Source organism: Anarrhichthys ocellatus, unplaced genomic scaffold (genome assembly GCF_004355925.1).
Source record: "Anarrhichthys ocellatus isolate YVR2014 unplaced genomic scaffold, GSC_Weel_1.0 scaffold101, whole genome shotgun sequence".
Lineage (NCBI taxonomy): Eukaryota > Metazoa > Chordata > Actinopteri > Perciformes > Anarhichadidae > Anarrhichthys > Anarrhichthys ocellatus.
The window spans coordinates 288,368-309,299 of NW_022280131.1; the positions used below are offsets into that span (position 1 = coordinate 288,368).

Here is a 20,932-nt window from a genome sequence, read left to right on the forward strand (position 1 = left end):
TGTGTGTGTGTGTGTGTGTGTGTGTGTGTGTGTGTGTGTGTGTGTGTCAGGTGCTTGTGGTGGAGTGCTAATGACGGGAGAGACTCCTGGCTTCCTCTTTTCTCCTGGCTGGCCTGAAAGCTACGCTCCTTACCAGGAGTGTACCTGGTTGATACGTTCTCCAGACTCAACTGTAGAGTTTAACCTCTTGTCTTTGGATATAGAGGACTACCCCTCCTGCTATTTTGACAGACTTGTCATCAGAGACGGTAAACCATTAGTGACACCCCACAGGATAAGACGGTGATGAAAAAATAACTAAGCCTTTTGCACTGTCGGTAGCAAAATCTTAAATCCTTAAGCCTTTGATGATAAAACCCATTTCCATGAAAGACCACGAACCACACCTGAAGGGGTTGCTCGTATGTTTTTTGTGACAGCGCACACTGTTGAGTTAGGTCCGTTTGCTCCTCTCGAGATCTTATGATCGATTCCCTTTTGTATGTGTGTTCTTAGGTGGGAGTAGTGTATCCCCCGTGCTGGCCACTGTGTGTGGTCGGGATCTTCCAGCTTCTCTCCACTCAACAGGAGACTCCATGTTCATCCACTTCTCCTCAGACGGCAGCGTCAATGGCCGAGGCTTTAATGCCTCCTACTCTAGAGGTCATAGGCTATACCAGAAGCAAATGAATGAACTATATATATTTTTGTGACACATATGCAGTCCATGCTATTGTTTTGGTTCAACCATTTTGACACACAGTCAGAAGAGATGGATTCATAGAGACAACAAATATGCCTTTCAGCGCAGTGCCATCCTCTTGTCATGATTTTGGGGTTGCCAGGCAACCAGCTGGGACTTTTCACGTTATAGAGGCATTTTTAAAATTTCGAGGGTAGAGGCACTTCAGCCAAAACTCTGGGTTTTAGTTACTCTTTTGTAATACTAATCATAATGTCCTGTTTTTTTAGGTTGTGGGGGCCTCTTGCATGTAGACAGGGGCGTGCTGAGTAGTCCCCGCTACCCCCAGAACTACCTGCCTGGTCTGGACTGTAGCTGGCATGTAATGGTGACGCCTGGCTTCAGGGTTTCTGTCACCTTCCAAACTCCCTTCCAGATTCAAGGCTATGGAACTGGATGCAGCTCAGGAGACTACCTTGAGGTAAACAACATAAAGATAGCAATATATAAAAGTGCAAAACCAGATCCATACAAGTATCACTTTAGTTTGGGAATTTAGCATCAATTTAAGATTTTCAGTTGGTTACAAGTCCAGTTACTGGGACTATGAAGACATAATTCCCTACACAATCGGACTTTTCCTGTGTTCCTTAACAAAGACATTAACCTTGTGTCAGACGTCTGTGGGGATTTCCAAGCAAGAGCTATACTTATCAAGGCTAAATAAAGGCACTCAGACACAAATTCTGTTGTACTTGTGTGTTTTGGTGTGCATTCAGAATCCACTTCCTAACAGGAGTTGGATCAAACTATCGACTTGCTTGACGCGCAGGTCTGCACAACACATAGTTGAGATTTAGGAAGTGCACACATCAGCTCCTCTAAAAGCCTCGGCAACTTATGGTTGCCCATAACATCTGACGATCTGATCATTTATAATTGGAATTTAATAAAGTCTGTTAAATGTTAAAAAGCAGCTTTCTGTGATTACTTTGTGCATGGTATTTTGATAATAGCTGGATATTGTGGCAATTCAAACCTTCACTGTTCTCAGGTGGTGCCCCGTTATTAATAATTGTTAATAATCCTATTGACATTAATAATTCTATTGATGTCAATAATTTAGTTTTCTTATTTGCTGATAACCAACAGTTGGTTAATTGTTTGTTATTACTCACTCGCTGCTGTCTCCACAGCTCAGGAATGGTCCAGATGGTTCAGCTCCACTACTGGGGGGACGTCTCTGTGGTTCAAGTCTGCCATCTGTCTTCCAGACTACTGACAACCACCTCTTTATTCACTTTGCATCTGATGCCACCAATGAGGCCAGTGGCTTTAAGCTGACCTTTGAAGCCCACAGTCAGGGTAATAGCAACCACTCTTTTTTCTATTGTCTCTGTCTCAATATAATTCATTACAACATCAACATGGTTGGTGTTTGTACAGCAGTGTCAAATAATGCCAACAAGTAATCGATGACTTTATCAGTGACCAAGGAATTACAACAGTGTTATTATTGTAATTGTTTGATAGTTGATAGTTACAGTTCAGGGGGTTGAATTGAAAAGTGATATTGATTGCGTGATAGACAAGGGTGGAGTGACCATCAGGATACCAGGAGGTTTCCTGGTGGGCCTCTACATAAATTGGGCCATTATCACAAAATGATAGGGTTGTGCAAGCTAGATTTTATAAATGATCCAACCTAAAATCACAGGCCTGTGTTTGAACTATTTTCCAATTAAAGTAGCTAGCAACACTAGCTCCAAAAGTCTCTAAATGTAGTGAGAAACTCTCCAAGTAGGTAACACCACTCCCCCAAATAATCATTGTGAACGTAAACAACCAACATGGCTATTGTTAGTACTCACAGCCAGAAGATAGAGGCTTGTGAAGGACTTAGGTGACACGCAATGATTGCCCAGGCAGAGTGCACCCAGGTAGACAGGCGGTTAGACAGGCAGGTTCGTAGGGAGACAGGTAGGTAGAGAGGTAGGTACGTAGACAGGTAGACAGGTTAATTCAGGCCAAATCTAATAATTGGAAGGGCTTACTTTACTACTACTACCTGCGACAGAGACAGATTTTCTTTTTTTTTATCAGAGCATTTGATTTATTTATTGCTGTTGGGAGGTAAAAATAATTATTATATTTGCTATCAAGGATCGGATGATATGGACATGCCTTTATTAATGCTGGTCAATTGCATATTGACATTCTCTCTCTCTTTCTGCAGCATGTGGAGGCTTCATTGGGCTAAATGATAATGATACTCCAGGGTACATCACTTCACCTAACTATCCTCAGAACTACCCCCAGAACAGTGACTGTATCTGGGTCATAACTGTGCCTAATGGAGAAGCTGTCCAAATTGACTTTGAGGAAGAATTCTACATTGAGCCCACAGACGGGTAAGAGCTGCTACTTTCTCTTCAGGCTGTTTTTTTACTGATCTTTACATTTATTTTACATGTGTTTAGTGCAGTGTGTATTAGTGTACTGTATCTGGAGACTCAACTGCCTTTTCTATTTGCTGTGCTTTTCTCAAGTCTGATGAAATTATTCATTAATTTATTAATGGATGCAATGAAATTAATTTGTTCTCCTCAACCCCTTTCATAAAATTAGCATCATTTTGATATGAGTTCAAGCCCTTAAATAAAATATACTTACATACATGTGACAACTTGACAACTCTGTGGCTGGTGGGGTCTTGACGGTTTGGAGACCTACAATAAGTCAGATATTGTTCGAGAAAGGCTATCCCTCAACCTGAACTTTCAATAGGGGAATATTTTAAATTTAAAAAAATGATCATTATTATCCAATTTCTTTTCTTATTCCATCATTTTCTGACAATGGGGATCATAGTCTTCCATTCATGTTTTTCCCAGATGTGTGTATGACTATTTGGAGCTGCGTGACGGCTCAACTACCAACACCGGCTTAATTTCCCGCCTCTGTGGAAACACCCGACCATCTACCCAACATTCAACAGGTTCCTCCATGCTGCTCAGGTTTCGCACTGACACCAGCGTCATGCACAAAGGCTTCAAGGCAAAGTACTCCATAGGTAGGCAAATCTAGCCCTTGGTGTTCGGATATTAATATAGTTCTAATTATGTAGAAGTTGGCACAGATCTAACAAACTCAAATCATACTGTATCCTATATAGGTACAAAAACACACACAAAAACACATACACTCAATGTTAATTTCAGACTTTGTTGTGTTTGAAAATACATCACTTCAATTATCATCGCAGCACAAGTGTTTGTGATACTGTGGTGTCAAAGAGAGGAAACTTTTCAAATCCTACATGGGAGGTTTAACAGATTTTAAATTGTACTAATTTTCCTATTTTTAAAACATTGGAAACATTGAGATGCAGTGAAAATGACGTAGTCATTACAGAATTTTGAAAGAAAAATGTGCCTAATAAATTGTATATCTCCAATCCCTGACAGCAACATGTGGAGGTACCTACATAGGTCAGAGGGGTACGATCCACAGCCCTGGCTTCCCGGGGTCCAACTATCCTGACAGCTCCAGTTGTGAGTGGTACCTGGAGGGGCCCACAGGGCACTACCTCACCCTTAGCTATGGGAACTTCAGCCTGCAGACCACTACAGGATGCTCTGCTGACTATGTGGAGATCAGAGAGTACAATGCCTCAGGTGAGAAAATATGTGGATCGGTTAGCTCCTCCTTTATGTTGTCAGTGCCACCATCAGAGTATGGCATCTATTAAAAAAACTATAATAACATTATTGTCAATTGCTTCACAAAGATGCAGCTGTAAAAGTTGGAAACGTTTCACTCACATACCATCTGCATGGTAATTGGCTGTTTGTGGCAAATATGCATTATCTTAAAACCTCCAAATGAAGTGAGTCATTGAAGTTAACTTCCCATTCAGCCGGTAGCACCAATCATGGTGTGCATTTATTTTCCCAGTTTTCAGTTCCCAGTTTTAATATTATTTATGAGAATGACATGAAAAAGATGTAAATGGAGGGAAGAAAGGACTACAGAGGTAAAAGTAATATTACTTGACACTGACATAACAACAAGTCATAGTCATTGACCCGCTATCATTTACATCCCGTTGTACTGTGTGTGTAGGACGCCTATTGGGCCGACACTGCGGCATTGACCCTCCGGCTTCCATGGACACATCTGACAGTTTTGCCTATGTCAGGTTTGTTAGTGACACCAGTGGAAATGCAGCTGGCTTCAGTCTGACGTTCGAAGCCAGCATTGATGGTACGATCATTTTCAAAAGATTAGAAAAGGACTATTTGTCACTATCTGTCACAAACTACATGATATTTACACATGCCGCCCACGTCCAGCTGCTTCTGAAACTCATGTCAATCTCTCACTGAAGATTTGTTCCAGCCGTATTTGTTAATAATGAAACTGTGTTGGGTGTACTAAGTTCTCCATGAACGTTCCCATAACTTGCTACTTGACTGGCCTAAGTCTGTCAAGCTGCTGACCAAAGTCTTTTAGTGTTTCTCAAAGTCAAGTTAGGATCCTTTAACGGCTGAATTTCAAGGATTCTACGTCATCGCATCCTTTCTTAGGACTGTTCCAATTTCTAGGAACTTTTGTATTCTTCTGAGGACTGAGGTTGCTTTTCAATATGCTAACGTTTGTCCTTGATTCCTTTCCTTGCCTCCTCTCCTCGAGTCTAAGTATCGCTCACGAGAGATACGAGCGGAGGAGACGAGGAAGAGACGTGAAAAGAAGAGTGACACATTCCCCCAATTTTGAAAAGGGAAGTTTGCCAGTTCACTTTCAGTAGTTTCACCTCAGCAGTTTGCCAAACTCTGTTTTTGAACAAATTTGAGGTGATACATTGCCATTCCAGTTACTAAATCTTCACTCAGAAACTTTAAAATCAGATCTTGTAGTTCGTATATGTCTTTACTGAGTGACTGACTAGTTAAGTAAGACAACCCAGCAAAGATGGGAGCAACGGCAGAGAGACACAGCGGGGAAAGCAACGTATAGAGCCAGAATATTTTGACATCTAACTCCATGAATTAAGGCTTTATAGTTCCCAATTTGTTCTCTCTGAATGCTAGGAAAGGAGTCATGCCTTGTCACTGTATAACTCAACTTGGAAGGAGCCGTCCTCCCAAGGAAGGATTGTTGACTTTGAGAAACACTCAAAATGTACATCGCTCTCTAGACAAATGGAGTGAACTGCACAATATACTGTTGAACAATTTTTTAGGGGTTCCTGGAGTTTTTCTCTCACAGTTACCACTTGCACAAGCTAAGAAACCATTTAACCTAGTATGAACATGCAACATGAACAATTTACACCTGCATGTTAATGCAGGTGGTCTTTCAGTGGTCAGAAAACTAGTCAATTTACCATTTAGAGCATTCACTGTCATTATTTTTAAAAATGTTTTGGACATTTTATCAACATGAATTTACCTTTAGTATGTTACATTAAATGGCCCAATATTTGCTCAAGGAAATACATGTATTTATTTGTTCATGAATTGTTATTTTTCATGTTGAAAGTCTCTCTTTGTTTAACTTTTCCTCTCCAATGGCAGTCTGTGGAGGAGAGCTGAATGCCCCCTCAGGGACTATCTCCTCCCCCAATTACCCCAACTTGTACCCACACAGCCGGGTGTGTCGCTGGGAGCTGGTGGTGTCACCAGGCCGCCGGGTCACACTCACCATCAATGACCTGCGGCTGGAAGATTCTGGTACTTCATGTGCATTTGACTACGTTGATGTAAGTCCTTTGGTTGAATTGAACAGAAAGCCAGCTTTAATAAGAAAAGCTGGTACAAAAGGGAAAACGGACATGAAACAAAGGAAGGAAGCAGACAGCGGCAAATAATAGAACACGTGAAAAAGAACCAAACTGAGGACAATCCAGCAGTGGTGTATAGTAACGAAGTAGAAATACTTTGTTACTGTACTTAAGTCGTTTTTTTGGATATCTGTACTTTACTATTTATACTTCTGTTGACTTTTACTTTTACTTCACTACATTTTGCAAAGAAAACTGATACTTTTACTCCGATACATTTCCCCTGAAACCTTCATTACTCGCTACAAAATCAAATCTATCTTTAGAAACAAAATGAATCATGAGACCAACGTCGGGGACTGTGGTGGAACACGGACTGCAAGCAAGCAGGTTTGGCGAATCAGTGGTCCTAGCTTGCAAGTTAAATCATTGGTTAATCACGTTAATGCGCAAAACAAGTGCTCTCAAAGCCGCGGTGTTTTGATTCCCAGTGATGCCCAGGATGCTATATGCTATAGCTAGCGAGCGACAACATGAGTAGAATTCCACACAGGATGGGCGGGATGAGGAGAGGTGGATGGGTCAAACAAACACTGGTGTTTCCTCCAGGAGGCCGCAGTTTGTGCCGTGCGTGAGACGAGAAGCCAATGTTGATTTATTTGTGACGTGACTTCCGTACTTAAGCAACACCACTTCCGTAGATATTATAATGCAAACCACGATCTTTTCCTAAACCTAACTAAGTAGTTTCATCGCCTAAACCTTAGTTGTTTCCTGTGAAGATGGAAGTTTATTTTGAAAAGACAGTATGCATGTAACAAGCGAAAACAGACTCATGTTGCTGGACTTTTGCAGGAAAAACGCATGAAAAGTGAGGAGTAACTTTTCGTAAGATATCAATAAAACGGGGATGAATTTATATCATTGTATAAAGAGAGTGACATGAGAAGATCAATCTCATTTCTGTAAGTTAAATCAGCTATAATCACTCTTTTAAAGTGATTAGTGACTCGTCTAAAACATTTAAAAAAGGAATAACTTCAATAGAATCATTCTATACACTGTAGCTTCTTTACATTCTAATAGAATGAGCATACTTATAAACGCACTGTTACAACTCCTTCATAGTGTCATATTGCTTTTCAGAGAATTATGATGATAAGTTCATAGTAGATGCAAAAGTATACTTATGTACAATATATTATGTTGAACATTGTTGCTCCTGGATGGATCACAGCCAACCCAATTATTTTCAACACAGCTCCATGTCCTTGTTCATGGTGGCCACAGCACTTAAAAGAATAAACTTCATAATTCTGACCCTTTGCTTTTTTATTAACAGCATTTACTTGTACTTTTACTTTCAATACTTAAGTACATTTAATATCAGAAAATTACTTTTGATACTTAAGTACAATAAATATCAGATACTTTAAGACTTTTACTCAAGTAGTATTCTAATAGGTGACTTTTACTGGAGTCATTTTCCAGTAAGGTATCTTTACTTTTACTCAAGTATGGCTTTTGGGTACTTTATACACCACTGCAATCCAGGGACAGGACATCCAAAAAGGAATATGAGGGACAAATGCAGGAACGTAGACATCGGCAAACAAAAGCAGACGACCTGACAGTGAGACAGGAAAATACACTGATCTACATACACACAAGGATAATCAACTCATGACACACAGATGTGGTGTAAAAGAGGCAGGAAAAAAACAAGGACAGGAAGTTAAAACAAACACAGGCAGAGAACCTCAAAATAAAACAAGAAATAAACTAAACAAATCCCAAGACCATGACAGCTCCTCATTTACATTCCCATACTTAACCACAATGTAGTTGGTCACCACAGGTATGAGTCATTTGTTAAATGTTTTCATGCTTGTTGCACCACAAATTAATTTAATTTACCTCAAATGTGTTTTTTTGTGCTGGCAGAGGAATCAGCAGCACAACGAAATGGACAAATTATTTCAAAACCCAAATTATGAAAATGGTCAGATACAAATCAGTGTGCGTGGGAAAATGTTTTTTGTCATTAAGGTGAGTAGGTCCAATGACATATTAAGGCATAACTAAGAATGAATGAATTACCTGATAATACATAACAAACAGAAGTTATATGGCTGTTTTAAAGTGGTCAGATTAGTGTTAATATTTCTAGCCATAGTTTGACATAGTACATAATACAAGGCCTAATTTCCAAAAAAACTAATCTGATAAACTGCTGGAGATGGAATGGTAAATGTAAACCAGATTACCTCCATTGGATACTTAATAGTGTCTTACTTTATTTTGACTGTTTAAACTCAAAACTGCATCCTAAAGCTAGGCTAGGTAATGTATTTTACAAAATATATTTGTTGCATTTCATTTAGCCCAAATAAAGTCTAACTTCCTACCTGTCTACCTACCTGTCTAACTACCTATCTGTCTACCTATCTCTCTACCTGCCTGTCCGTCTACAAACCTACCTGTCTCCCTGCCGGTCTAACTACCTTCCTGTCTGCCTATCTGTCTACTTACCTGTCTGCCTACCTGCCCATCTACCTACCTACCTACCTGTCTACCTACGTACCTGTCTACCTACCTGCCTGCCTACTTACCTGTCTACCTACCTGCCTTTCTTCCTACCTACCTGTCTGTCTACCTACCTGTCTACCTACCTGTCTACCTACCGACCCGTCTACCTTCCTACCTGTCTATCTACCAGTCTATCTACCTCTGTCTACCTACCTACCTGATTCCAAGACTGGGCTTGGTTTTTATGTTGGATCACTTGAAAAATCTATTGTACTCTGCAGGTTTCTACAATGTTACCTACCAAGTTTTAAGGTTCTATACAACCCTCCTGCTATATGCCCACACTCGAGACAAATATAATTTCATTCACAGCATTACTCCAAAGGAATGTTGCGGCCCTGCTACAGACCCAAAACTCCCATGGTTACTTGATAATTTCTATGTTTTCTAGATACTGAATGGGTTGGTGGTCGATGCCCCTCGCCTGCAGAGATTCTGTGGTACAGTACCAGCCGGCACACAGGTGCGCTCCTCCGGCAACACCATGACCATTGTGTTCCACACTGATGCTTCTGTGTCCAATGGGGGCTTCATGGCTTCTTACTCCTCTGAGGAGCCTGCAGGTTAGATACTCCTATTTTATCCTCCTAAGATTGTATATAATATATGGAGAAGTTTTCATGTTGTATTGTGGGACGTTTAGCAGTTTTCAGTTCCCACAAGAAGTGGTGCTCTGCACAGCATAGATCCATGAGTTAAGACCCAATACAGGACTATAAAATAGACACGCTCTCCGTTTAAACGGTGGTGGGCCGTCTTCTCTGCTGGCCTAGACAGAATCACAAAGTTATAGCTATTTTATAATTTAATTATTTTTCATAAATACACTACATGTATTCTAAATATGTTTTCCCTATTCACTATATGTTAAAACAACCCAGTGTAACTGGAAGGGCTGGTGCCTCTGCTTTAGTCCTTGAAATTAAATACTTTTTTCTTGATTTTGGTCTGTTCAACACACATGATGCCCTTCGCCCCCAAATTAAATTCAAATCAGTATCTGAGTTTATTCGTTTTTAGACCTCCCAAATAGTTAGTCAGTGGCCAAATTACAAGGAGTATATAATGAAGTCTTATACAACAGCCCTACCATATATCCTTCGTAAATATTATAATGTTCAGGTTTAGTTGAAACTTCACTGGAGAAGGTGTTGGTTCAACTTTAAGGTCATTATGGAGGATGTTGTTTGTGCTGCTGCTGAATTGTATTGTGTAATACAGAGAGGTGTTTCTAATATTTACACTACTCTCATTGTCATAAACAGGTTTATTTTGTGGTGTTTGTGTTTATATCTTGTGAGTGTGTCTATGCCTCTCAATGTGCATCTGCGGTTTTGTTAGAGTGTGGTGGAATCCTGAACAACCCAGTGGGCGGGAACTTCACTTCCCCTGGATACCTACTGTCCAACTACAGCAACAACCTCAACTGTGAGTGGCTTATCCGGAACCCACAGCACATAAACTCCTCTATTGTGGTGCTGATAGAAGACCTGCACCTGGAGAACCACCAGACCTGTGAGTCAGACTACCTCCAGCTCCGCTTAGGTGAGTCCCACACTGAGAGCGTTGGCTCTAGGATGCACTGAGGAAGGTTACTACGCATACGTTTCAGATCTGGGGTTTCAGAATCATCGACTAGAAAAAGCTATATTTATACTGTAGTGTCTGCAATGTTAGCCATAGTTTTCAGATAAGGTATTTAACAGTTGAGCTTATCACTCTCCACTTTCTTGGATCACTAAAGTCTGAACACCTAAGCTTGGGATACAAGTGACAGGCTGAGAGACATCAAGTTTCACTTTTTCCTGAATCCTACTTATTTTTAAGCTTGAATATCTTCAGGTGTTTTTCCCCCTCAAGTCTCCCTTCAAAAGCAGCCAGATGTGTTGTTTGCACTTAGTAGTGGGGTTTGGTGTCATCACATATATAAATGATGTAAGTGCATACCCTATTGTCTAATACAAACGATAATTGAGATTACTGTAATCATTTTCATTGAAATTGATGTGGATATTTATAAAACCAAAGGACAAAGAATTGGTGACCCTCTATTCTTGCTCAACTGTTAAACAAAAACATTTTTGCTGCCCAAAACATGAAGCCTTACCGTTGTAAAGAAATATAAATTATATATATATAACATGTTCTTATGGTACAACATAACATGAAAAATGACCCATTTTTGGTCGTACTTTTAGGGCTTTTAGGAAGAGTAAAGCACTAATTAAATTACCTTAACTGTGCTGATAATTAAGAGCTCCAGAGAAGGCTCAACGTATAGCTATCCTTTATTATTACAATCCTTAACCTACGTTTTGTTAATGATTAATGACATAACCTCATCAAAAGTTTAGACAAAAACAGAATATGGTGGTTTTGAGTCCTTGTGTGGGATGCAGTGCGGAGCACATGATTTCTCTTCACAAACCAATATTCTTACTATGTTACACTTTTTTGGAAGAAGGAAATTGCAGTAATGATTCTGTCCAAACTGACGATTTTGGCAGTAAATTTGAAATGTTTTGATGTACAAAAAATCGGCATGGCAAACTTCTCAGTGAGTGCAGACTATGTCACCCGCATAAGTCCCTTAGTACATCTGAATAATAACAATGTCCCTGTATTGTGGGCAGCACAGTGGCTCACTGAATAGCTCAGTCTCCTCACAGCACAAAGGGGCTGGCTTTGATTCCACTGTGGCCATTATGCTCTCCTTGTGTCTGTGTGGGTACGCTCTGGAATCACCAGTGTCTGTCTAAATCGTCCATCAGGTTGATTATAAATCTTATGGTTATCTCTGCACACATTACTGTTGAGGGGCTGCCATCACAAGTCTGCACAAGAAAGCAGGTCAAGGAAGAAAATGGATGGATTTCCTTCCATTAAACTTTCTACCCCCTCCCTCAGGTGACTCCGATGGGGAGCTGCTGGCCAAGTTTTGTGGGCAGACCACCCCTAACATTCCCATTGTGGTCTTTACCCCTGAGCTCTGGGTCCATTTCAAGTCTGACGCCTTCGAGGGCGACCTGGGCTTCAAGGCCAAGTACTTGTTCTCTGGTAAGACAGACATAGGGTATACTTAGTTATGGCATATAGTATTTGTCTAATCGAGCAGTCATAATGTTACCATCAAAGTCCTTATATGAATCATTCTCTCTTTGCAGAGTGTGGAGGTTTGCAGACAGGTGAAGGAGGGCTGATATCCAGTCCTAACTACCCCAACATATACCCCAGCCCCAGTCGCTGTGCTTGGCTGCTAGAGGCGCCAATGGGCCACACTATTACGGTAAGTCTGCACCATGACCTGGTGCATTGACTGAACTCAAAAAATGGAATGGATTAGCAGTGAGTCTGTGTTTGCTTTCATCATGATACTGTTACCTCTGTATTCATAGAGTCTTATTTAAAAGCTCTTACGCTGAGGGACCAACTACCAGCACGCAACAACAGAAGAGCTCAAAAATATTAAACTAAATATGACAGTGATGGAACGAAACAAACTAAGACACAATTAAGATAGGTAGCACACATGTACCATGTCTAATTGAGGACAGCTATTTTGCGTGTTGGAGGTTTACACTGCAAAGGTAGATTCCCACTGTGAGTCTAATTTTGGTTGATGGAAGCTTCCACTGTGCTTCCTGCCACTTTCGACTTCCCAGTAGTACCTTTAGCTAGTCGACATTAATCAACTCCAGTGAAATTCAAAAGGATCAGTGTGTTGCTGTTTTTTGTAGTTGGTGAGGTTGAGATCACTGTTTGCATGTTCAGATATGGCTGAAGTTGTTAAACCTGCTGATAAGTAGCCACCTACATTTTGTTTCCACTCCACTGTCTTATCCCAGCTAACCTTCAGCTATTTCAACCTGGAGCCCCACTCTCAATGTGGCTGGGACTCTGTCACCATCTTCAATGGAGGATCCCCTGGATCCCCTGTTATTGGCCAGTACTGTGGTACCACCTCCCCAGGAACCATACAGTCAGGATCAAACAAGCTGGCTGTAGTCTTCCTGGCTGACCATAGTGTATCCAGAGGAGGCTTTGTGGCCTCCTGGTCTGCTGATTCCTCAGGTGGGTTACACTCACTAAATGAACATGCTGCACATGCTCTGTATTGAATGGATTAGCTGTGATAGAAATACATACAATGAGGAGTTCACCTTTGCATCAAAACTTTGCTGTCTAATACTTTTCTCATCTCAGGGACAATGTAATCATACCGTATTTCATAAAATTTTCGGAACTGCATCATGTTGCGGACTTTGTTACTGAATAAAACAGAATACTTTGTGAGACTGTCTCCTGTGATGAGGCCAAATACTGAACATAAAGGGGCAGCTCACCTTTATGTATTAGAGAGAGGTGCCAGTTCACCTTCTGTGCTCTGCTGCCGAGGTGTTTGAATAAGGCATTGTGTTTGTGTGTGTATGTGTTAAACTGCACCTAGTACTCCTCGAGCGACATTACAATCACATACAGCGGCGCATGCAGATGTGGCGGCCGGTAGCCCTCCCATAGACTTCCCTACATCTGTGACAACAATACACTCATCAACATCAACAAAGGAATAATGAAGATTGGATTAAGTGCAGCGGATCCATAATCACCGCCCACAAAATCTTGCAACCAGACCGGTTGAACCAAATACAATCGGAAGCAGACTTGTGCCCACAACTTTACAGAAACCTGGCTTTATCATAACATTCTAGATCAAGCTATTGCACTTGATTGGCTGGCTGTATACCACACTGACAGAACGCAAGACTCCGTATCAATTTCCAGCAATAATGCTTCATGCTCAAACATAGCCAATGTTGATGGACAATGTTTCCCTGATGTTGAATTTGTTTATACTAAGATGTCGGCCATTTTATCTGCCCAGAGAATTCAGAAAAAACAAAAAACAAATTGATGGTATTTTTATTATAGCTGGCGAAGCCCTCCCCCACCCCAAACTTTGACAATAAGAACATCATTTTCTGCTTCTGCTGCCTACTTACACCCAGCTGAATAAACGGGCGAAACCAACAGAAAATACAGTGTGGACAGATGAAGATACAGCAGCTCAAAAGGACTGTTGAATGTACAAACTGGCACATGTTCAGGGATGTTGCCACCAAAGAAAACACCATCAATCTGGAGGAATATACATCAACAGTGACATCATATATCAGCAAATATATTGATGACGTGGTGATCCCAAAGACAATAAAATCATTCCCCAACCAGAAAGCCTGGATGAATGGAGAGGTGATGGCACTATCCAAAGTCAAAATAGCTGTCTTTCGGTCGGGTGACGAGGAAGCATACAGCATCGCCAGATCAAGACTGAAAGCTGGAATCAAGGATTCAAAGAGGAGTCAAGAGAGACTGGTGAGAGACCTCAACACCAACAGCAAGATATGAGGCAGGAGATCCACAATGTCACAGGCTATAAAACCCATGTGTGAGGCCACGTTGGAAGATGAGTTGAACACCTTTTATGCTCACTTTGATCTCCTCAACAAAGAGTCAGCTGTCAAGTCTGCTCCACCTTCACAGGACTGCCCACTATCAGTATCCATCACCCTGATGAGGGTGAATATGAGTAAGGCTGCTGGGCCTGATAACATCCTGGTAGTGTACTAAGAACATGTACCAACCAGCTAATTGATGTCATCACTGATATTTTCAACATATCACTGTCACAGAAGAGAGTTCCCACCAGCTTCAAGACAGCCACCATCGTCCCTGTACCTAAAAAGTCTGCAGTGTCCAGTCTAAATGGCTACCATCCTGTGACTACCCCCCTTCTGATGAAGTGCTTTGAGAAACCAGCAGATCAAAAACAACATCCCAGCCAGCCTGGACCCTCACCAGTTTGCATACAGAGCCAACAGATCCAAAGAGGATGGAGTCTCCACTGCTCTCCACTCAGCCCTCACTCATCTGGAAAATAACACCTACATCAGACTGTAGTTTGTTGATTTCAGCTCAGCCTTCAACACAATCTCTCCCATGAAACTGATTCCCGGGGGTTCCTGGGAATCAGCATCACAAACAACCTGACGTGGTCCTCACACATCTCTATCCTGGTGAAGAAAGCACAGAAACGGCTGTATTTATTAAGGAATCTTAAGAAGGTTATGTTCTTGTTAACTTTTGCAGAGGAGCAATACAAAGCATCTTTACAAAACATTACAAACTGGCATGGGATGTTCATGGCACAGGACAGGAGGGCTCTACAGCGAATGATAAATACATCATTGGCACCCATCTACTGAGCATCAGTGACACTGGTGACAAGACATGCCTGCAAAGAGCACAAAGGATATTAAGTGTGTGTGTGTGAGAGAGAGATCCTACATTTAATAACAATAGACTATTTTACCGCAGATTTCTTCTTGCCGTATAACAGCTAGATATCAAGACAAAGTAATTTAATCCCATGTTGACGATTACATTACGTTGTTTTGTTAAAATCCATTCAGTTCCCCATTAGACTTAGGCCTACACAAACTCTGTGGTGAAAACAGTCCACACTCTTCTTCTGGCAAAGGAATTTTCAATCCCTAAGAATAAGACCAGCAACCACGTGAAAGGAAACTCATTCACTCCACTTGTATCTGTGTTCTCAATATTTTGTTCATAATGATGTGTATAATAACTGTACACTCACATTTGTTTGGTCAGGCTGTGGAGGGGTGATTCATGCTGAGATGGGAACAATCAAGTCTCCAAACTATCCCCAGAATTTCCCAGCCAATGTGGAGTGTTCCTGGCGGATCATTGCTCATGAGGGGAACCACCTGGAGATGAGATTCAACACTGATTTCCAGATTCCAGACAGCACTGGGACCTGCCAGAGCAGCTACATCAAGGTACCAGCACTGAACTACAACAGAAACGTGTGTAAAGGATGGGTTAGTTCAAGGGCTACGAGAGAGAAGAATTACAGACTGCTGCAGTTTCCTAACAATGGGCACATTATCTGCTCAATAGAGAAAATAAAATAGCCGTTACTCAGGCTGCACTTGAGCAAATATTAGCTTAAAGGTTCTCTTTGCGAAATATTCAGTGCATTAAAACTGCTCTGTCAGCACTGTTGCCTTTTCTGCACAGTCAGCGTTGTTGGGTGCTATCCACCAGCTCAACCTATTATAGATATGCTCTGAATTGTAGAAAATTTAAGATATAATGTGCTAGCTTGCCCAGTTGGACCTTTTTTAAATGATTTGAATGTGTTCTGAGTTCTCAGTAAAGCAGTAATTACTTTGGTGAATACAGCACAAGGTTATCATAAGCGATAGAGCTGATGGACAGAACTTGTAAAATATAACCCAAGTTATAATAAACCAAAGCTTTCCCTTAAGGATGTTTAACATCAAATCAGAAATATTGCCTGTTAGATGTTACTATGGACACAGATCATGTGTGCACTGCATTGAAAATGCGTATGTGCCTTTCAAACTAGAATAATTCCTATTTAGTTGCAGATGCAAAATAATTAGCTCAACTAGAGAAAGACACAATGACACTAGAAACTACGTTTTTATCTGCAAAATCACAACATTAAATTACAAGAATACCAGGAACACCAGAAATCTAGCCTTGCAAAACTTTTCTTTTTTTTAATCCAACCAACCAGAGGGTAGGAAATAGCTGGCCACGTGGGCTTTCACATGCACACACGCCACCCTACACTTTCCTTTTTTCACACTTCATGTAGCCTATGAAAATGACAGTAGATGAAGACAAACAATTGTACGGGGGTCTCAGGGGAGTCTGAGATTTTGAACCTTGATTGACACTTCAGAACCCCTGAAAGCTTCAATAGCTAAATTTTGGGGGTCTCAAAATCATAAGCCATTATGATGATGCAAGTATTTATCACTTGCAATTGTCACTAAAATGTCTATTAAAAGCTCATAATTAAAAGCTCATAATGCCCATCAATTGTCATTATTCAAACTGCAAAACATTTATTTACAAATATGAATAGTTAGTGCTAGATACTATTTTCCGCTGTTCATAAAACAGCCAGCCAGAGCCGCAACAGTTTAAAGCGAGCCAGTCTACACATCTGTTTGTGGATCTAATTTCAACAAATTTGATCCAGCACTGTATAGAATGACACACTATGAACAAACTTTGATGCTAGCAGTATTACCGTGTGAAAAGTCAACAATAGCTTGGACTTCAATGGAATTATTATGTGGTTGCTTTAATTGAAAAGTATGCATTTAGCTAAAATAACTTTTGATTGGGCTACATTATCCAACATTGTTGGCATTTGAAAGAGAACTTTGGGTCTGGCTCCCATTACCCTAGCTTGATGGAAACACACTGCAAGAGATGAGTCAGACTCACTGAGGTTCGGGTAAGACCAGCATGAATAAGTAACCTGAACAGGCAACTCGTTCATTCAACATTTTTGGCGACCGTCGTCCTGCATCATCACTACACAAACCCACATAAGTAAATCGAAATCTGGTAACTGACAGCAAGTCATGCTGCACTTTAATGTGTCTAATATTTGTATTTATGTTGTCTGATGTCAGAAAGAGCTCCTGAAGAAACTGATGATGAGGATTATTAGTATTGTTAGATTGGATGTTGTGAATAATGACAGATTCACGACTGCTGCAGTTAGTAGTCATCGACAATGATCAAATCTCATCATAAACATCTTAAATACAACCAGAAAAGGGCGACCTAGTGGGCAGGACTCACCAGGGGTAGCATAGTCCTCGATTGGCTCTGAGAGGCTGTTTACAAATAAGCCTCAATCTGATTGGACTAAACCGCCAGCAGGCTTGTCTGAGCTGGAGATACTGTTTGACTGCAGTAACAAAGTGACTGCTTTCTGGCAGAGATAGTGGGAGTCCTTTGTGCTAAATACCTTAAATTCAGTTTAAATATAATGGCAAGATGTAGAATAAGATTGTTCGAACAAATCCATGTTCATCAACAACTAAAGGTATGTCCACCTTCAGTCATCAGAAGGCAATCTCAAAAACTGCATTGCCACTGCTTCATTACTACACTCTGCTAAGAAAGCAAATGAGTCTACAATGATGCACAGTGTTGATTAGTGGTTTTGATAGTAGAGTAGTTACCCCTATTCTGTTAAACCCCCAATGACAAAAAATGTAGAGACGGGTAGAAACAATATTGTGTGTGCATGTGTGTGTGTATGGGGGGGGGCTTCACCTGCCTTTGATTGTATGATGAATCTGTGGAAATTCCTGTATTCACATGCTGACAAATGACATACATTGCTTATAAGATCAAAGAAAATGTGTCATTTAGTAGAAGTATTTAATAGTAGTTTAGCTTTTTAATTCATGCTAGAATAATAGAATAACATAACATGGAAACATACTGCTTTCAGCCCACAAACAACCTGCATTTAAGTTGTTGTGGCAGAATTAAGAGGAAGGACGCAGTTCTTGGAGTTGCAACCAGCAGGGATCGTTTATTCTAAGTTCACAACAGATCCAAAATGTCAGAGTTCTTACGTCTGACGTTTAAGTTTTAGTTCTAGCACCTTACGTCACATTCCACCAATCAAATCCCGTCGATTGAACCAAAAACAAAACACATGTGGTCTTCTCATTATGTCATGCCCTCTTCCTCTTGTCTGGGTCAGGTTGACATTTTTGGCAGGTCAAATGATATTTGTGCGCACTTATTCAAGGTTGATTCTGAATCCATATTAAGAAGAGTGACAGGCCCTGAAAGCATACTGAAAAGGTTCAAAGAGATTACTATTTAAAACATGCACTTATTTTTATTACTTATTTAGATACACTTTTTCCACTACACCTTTTCCACTACTTGAAAAGAAGCTAACTCAAATACTTAAAAGCCTTTCTGTTTTCTTCCTCTTTTGATCTCTCGTCCCATCTCCTCTGGCATCTGCCCAAGGCAGCAACCTCCGCATTTGAAAAGTGAAGCAAATGCAGAAGTGCCTTAAACTTGCATTCTCTTTAATGGGCATCAGGCGGCGACCCTTCTTGTTACAAAAAAGAGTCTGATTGTATAGAAGTCTTTGAGAGAACATTATAAACATGACTTTATGGTCTCAATCTCTAGTTTCAAGTCTTCTTCAATACAGCATGATGTCCATTTAGTAAATTATGGTCCATTTAGAGTCAAATAGACCATAAAGCAGGGTATGCTTTAGGGTATGCTACCTTATGATTGAATGGTCGCTAACACAACATTGTCTGATCAGGGAGTTTTCCGTATTTTTGTCTTACAACTCCCAGTGTGATTTCCCGTGAAAGGTAATTATAACATTTTGGTCTTCTGAAAAAGTCTTATTCAGCGTTTAGTTGTACTTATCTCCACCCGCTGTCACGTCTTGGTGCAAAAAAACAGATGGTGACGCCCAAAAACCAAGAAGACAAACACCAAAATGCCAAACTTAAGGTTTCAAAACAGTAGTCCATAAACCAATGGTTGACGTCATTGCAACTACGTTCACTTCTTATGTACAGTCTATGATCTGCCTCTGACAAGCTGTTATTAGATAAGACCCGCCTTGTTGACATTCTGCAACCAGTCAGTATGACAAATGACAAGTGACCGTGACAGTGTGTCTACCTCCTACATTGCCAAAGCTATATAGATTCCTACAAAAGTTACTTAATAAATCGTTCAGATGTGTTCAGTATGTATATTTAAAACAATGTTCCATTTGACAACACTTTCTGAATCAGAATGCCTTTCCCTGCAGGTGTGGTCAGGTCAGACCCAAAATACTGAGGCTCTGCTGTCAACAGGCTGTGGCTCGGTGGCCCCGGGCCCCATTATTGCTCCATATAACATCATCACAAGCAGATTTCAGAGCACTGAAGCCCCTGGCAGAGGTTTCTCAGCCTCCTTCAGCACCAGTAAGAACCAAGCAGCCAACACAGCTTCACTGTGTTAATAACGCCATACTGACTGACTGACTAACTGCGACAGTGTTTGAATCTAAAACACAGCAGCCTTGAACGTTAAATACCTGTGTTTGTTGTGAATTATGTTTCTGTCACATAAGAGAGCAGAAGACATGTTACCTAGTAAAATCATTTTGTCTAGAAAATCCAGTTTCACTCGTAAAATCTGGATTTTCCATGGGTGATTTATTTGCATTTTCGGAACAGTAATAAATAGTTTTCAATCCCAGCTCTCATAAAACACAAGTTTTAACTTAGATGTTGTGAACTTTAGTGTTGGAGTGAGGTATGAGGTCTGATGTCTTCTGTTTATTAGGGTGCGGAGCAAACTTCACAGCTCTCAGTGGTCGTGTGGTTTCTCCGAATTATCCAGCCGACTACCCTAACCACTCCAACTGCACCTACAACATAGACGCTGGAGAACAGACTGTGGTCGTCCTCACTTTCCAGGTCTTCCAAGTAGAAGGCAAGTGTAGCATTAGCAACATACAGACAGGAATCACCTGCAGATGTCTTTGAAATTGAATATTTTGTTCTCTGTGATGTTTGATATCCAACCAGCTATTGTATGATTATGTGGCCTGTCATGTCTCTTATCTAGCACACTCCACGTGTCTGTATGATGGGCTGAAGATCTACAGCCTGGCTACTAGTGGCCCTGCTATTGCCACTCTGTGTGGTAGCAGCATCCTGGGGCCGTTCTCCAGCTTTGGCCCCATGCTACTCCACTTCTACTCTGACTCTGTGATCACTGACAGTGGCTTCATGGCAGAATACAGAGCCATCCGTAAGTAATGAAGAGGAGAAATAATTACTTTACTCTAATGAGCAGATTGATCCATCTGACTAAATCAAGGTGAGAATGTAAGGACTACGGACAAAGGAATCTTTCAAAAGTATATTGTTCAAGTTGAAGGATTGATTCATGGAATTTCACCACTGCAGCTTGCCCCAAGTCTGATCCCACTA

The 20,932-nt window shown here is 40.8% G+C and overlaps 1 protein-coding gene across 1 annotated transcript in view; it reads left to right on the forward strand.

Annotated features, from left to right (window-relative positions):
• cubn (cubilin (intrinsic factor-cobalamin receptor)) overlaps window positions 1–20,932 on the forward strand; it is an 84,570-nt gene that overhangs the window by 52,374 nt on the left and 11,264 nt on the right. The window contains exons 40-57 of the mRNA XM_031876002.1: window positions 51–248; window positions 496–642; window positions 952–1,142; window positions 1,858–2,026; window positions 2,898–3,072; window positions 3,556–3,734; window positions 4,129–4,338; window positions 4,787–4,927; window positions 6,241–6,425; window positions 9,427–9,598; window positions 10,377–10,580; window positions 11,943–12,092; window positions 12,200–12,321; window positions 12,881–13,106; window positions 15,708–15,895; window positions 19,759–19,915; window positions 20,280–20,429; window positions 20,565–20,750. Coding sequence (XP_031731862.1) covers window positions 51–248; window positions 496–642; window positions 952–1,142; window positions 1,858–2,026; window positions 2,898–3,072; window positions 3,556–3,734; window positions 4,129–4,338; window positions 4,787–4,927; window positions 6,241–6,425; window positions 9,427–9,598; window positions 10,377–10,580; window positions 11,943–12,092; window positions 12,200–12,321; window positions 12,881–13,106; window positions 15,708–15,895; window positions 19,759–19,915; window positions 20,280–20,429; window positions 20,565–20,750 — 3,150 coding nt within the window. The remainder of the gene's footprint in view (window positions 1–50; window positions 249–495; window positions 643–951; window positions 1,143–1,857; window positions 2,027–2,897; window positions 3,073–3,555; window positions 3,735–4,128; window positions 4,339–4,786; window positions 4,928–6,240; window positions 6,426–9,426; window positions 9,599–10,376; window positions 10,581–11,942; window positions 12,093–12,199; window positions 12,322–12,880; window positions 13,107–15,707; window positions 15,896–19,758; window positions 19,916–20,279; window positions 20,430–20,564; window positions 20,751–20,932) is intronic.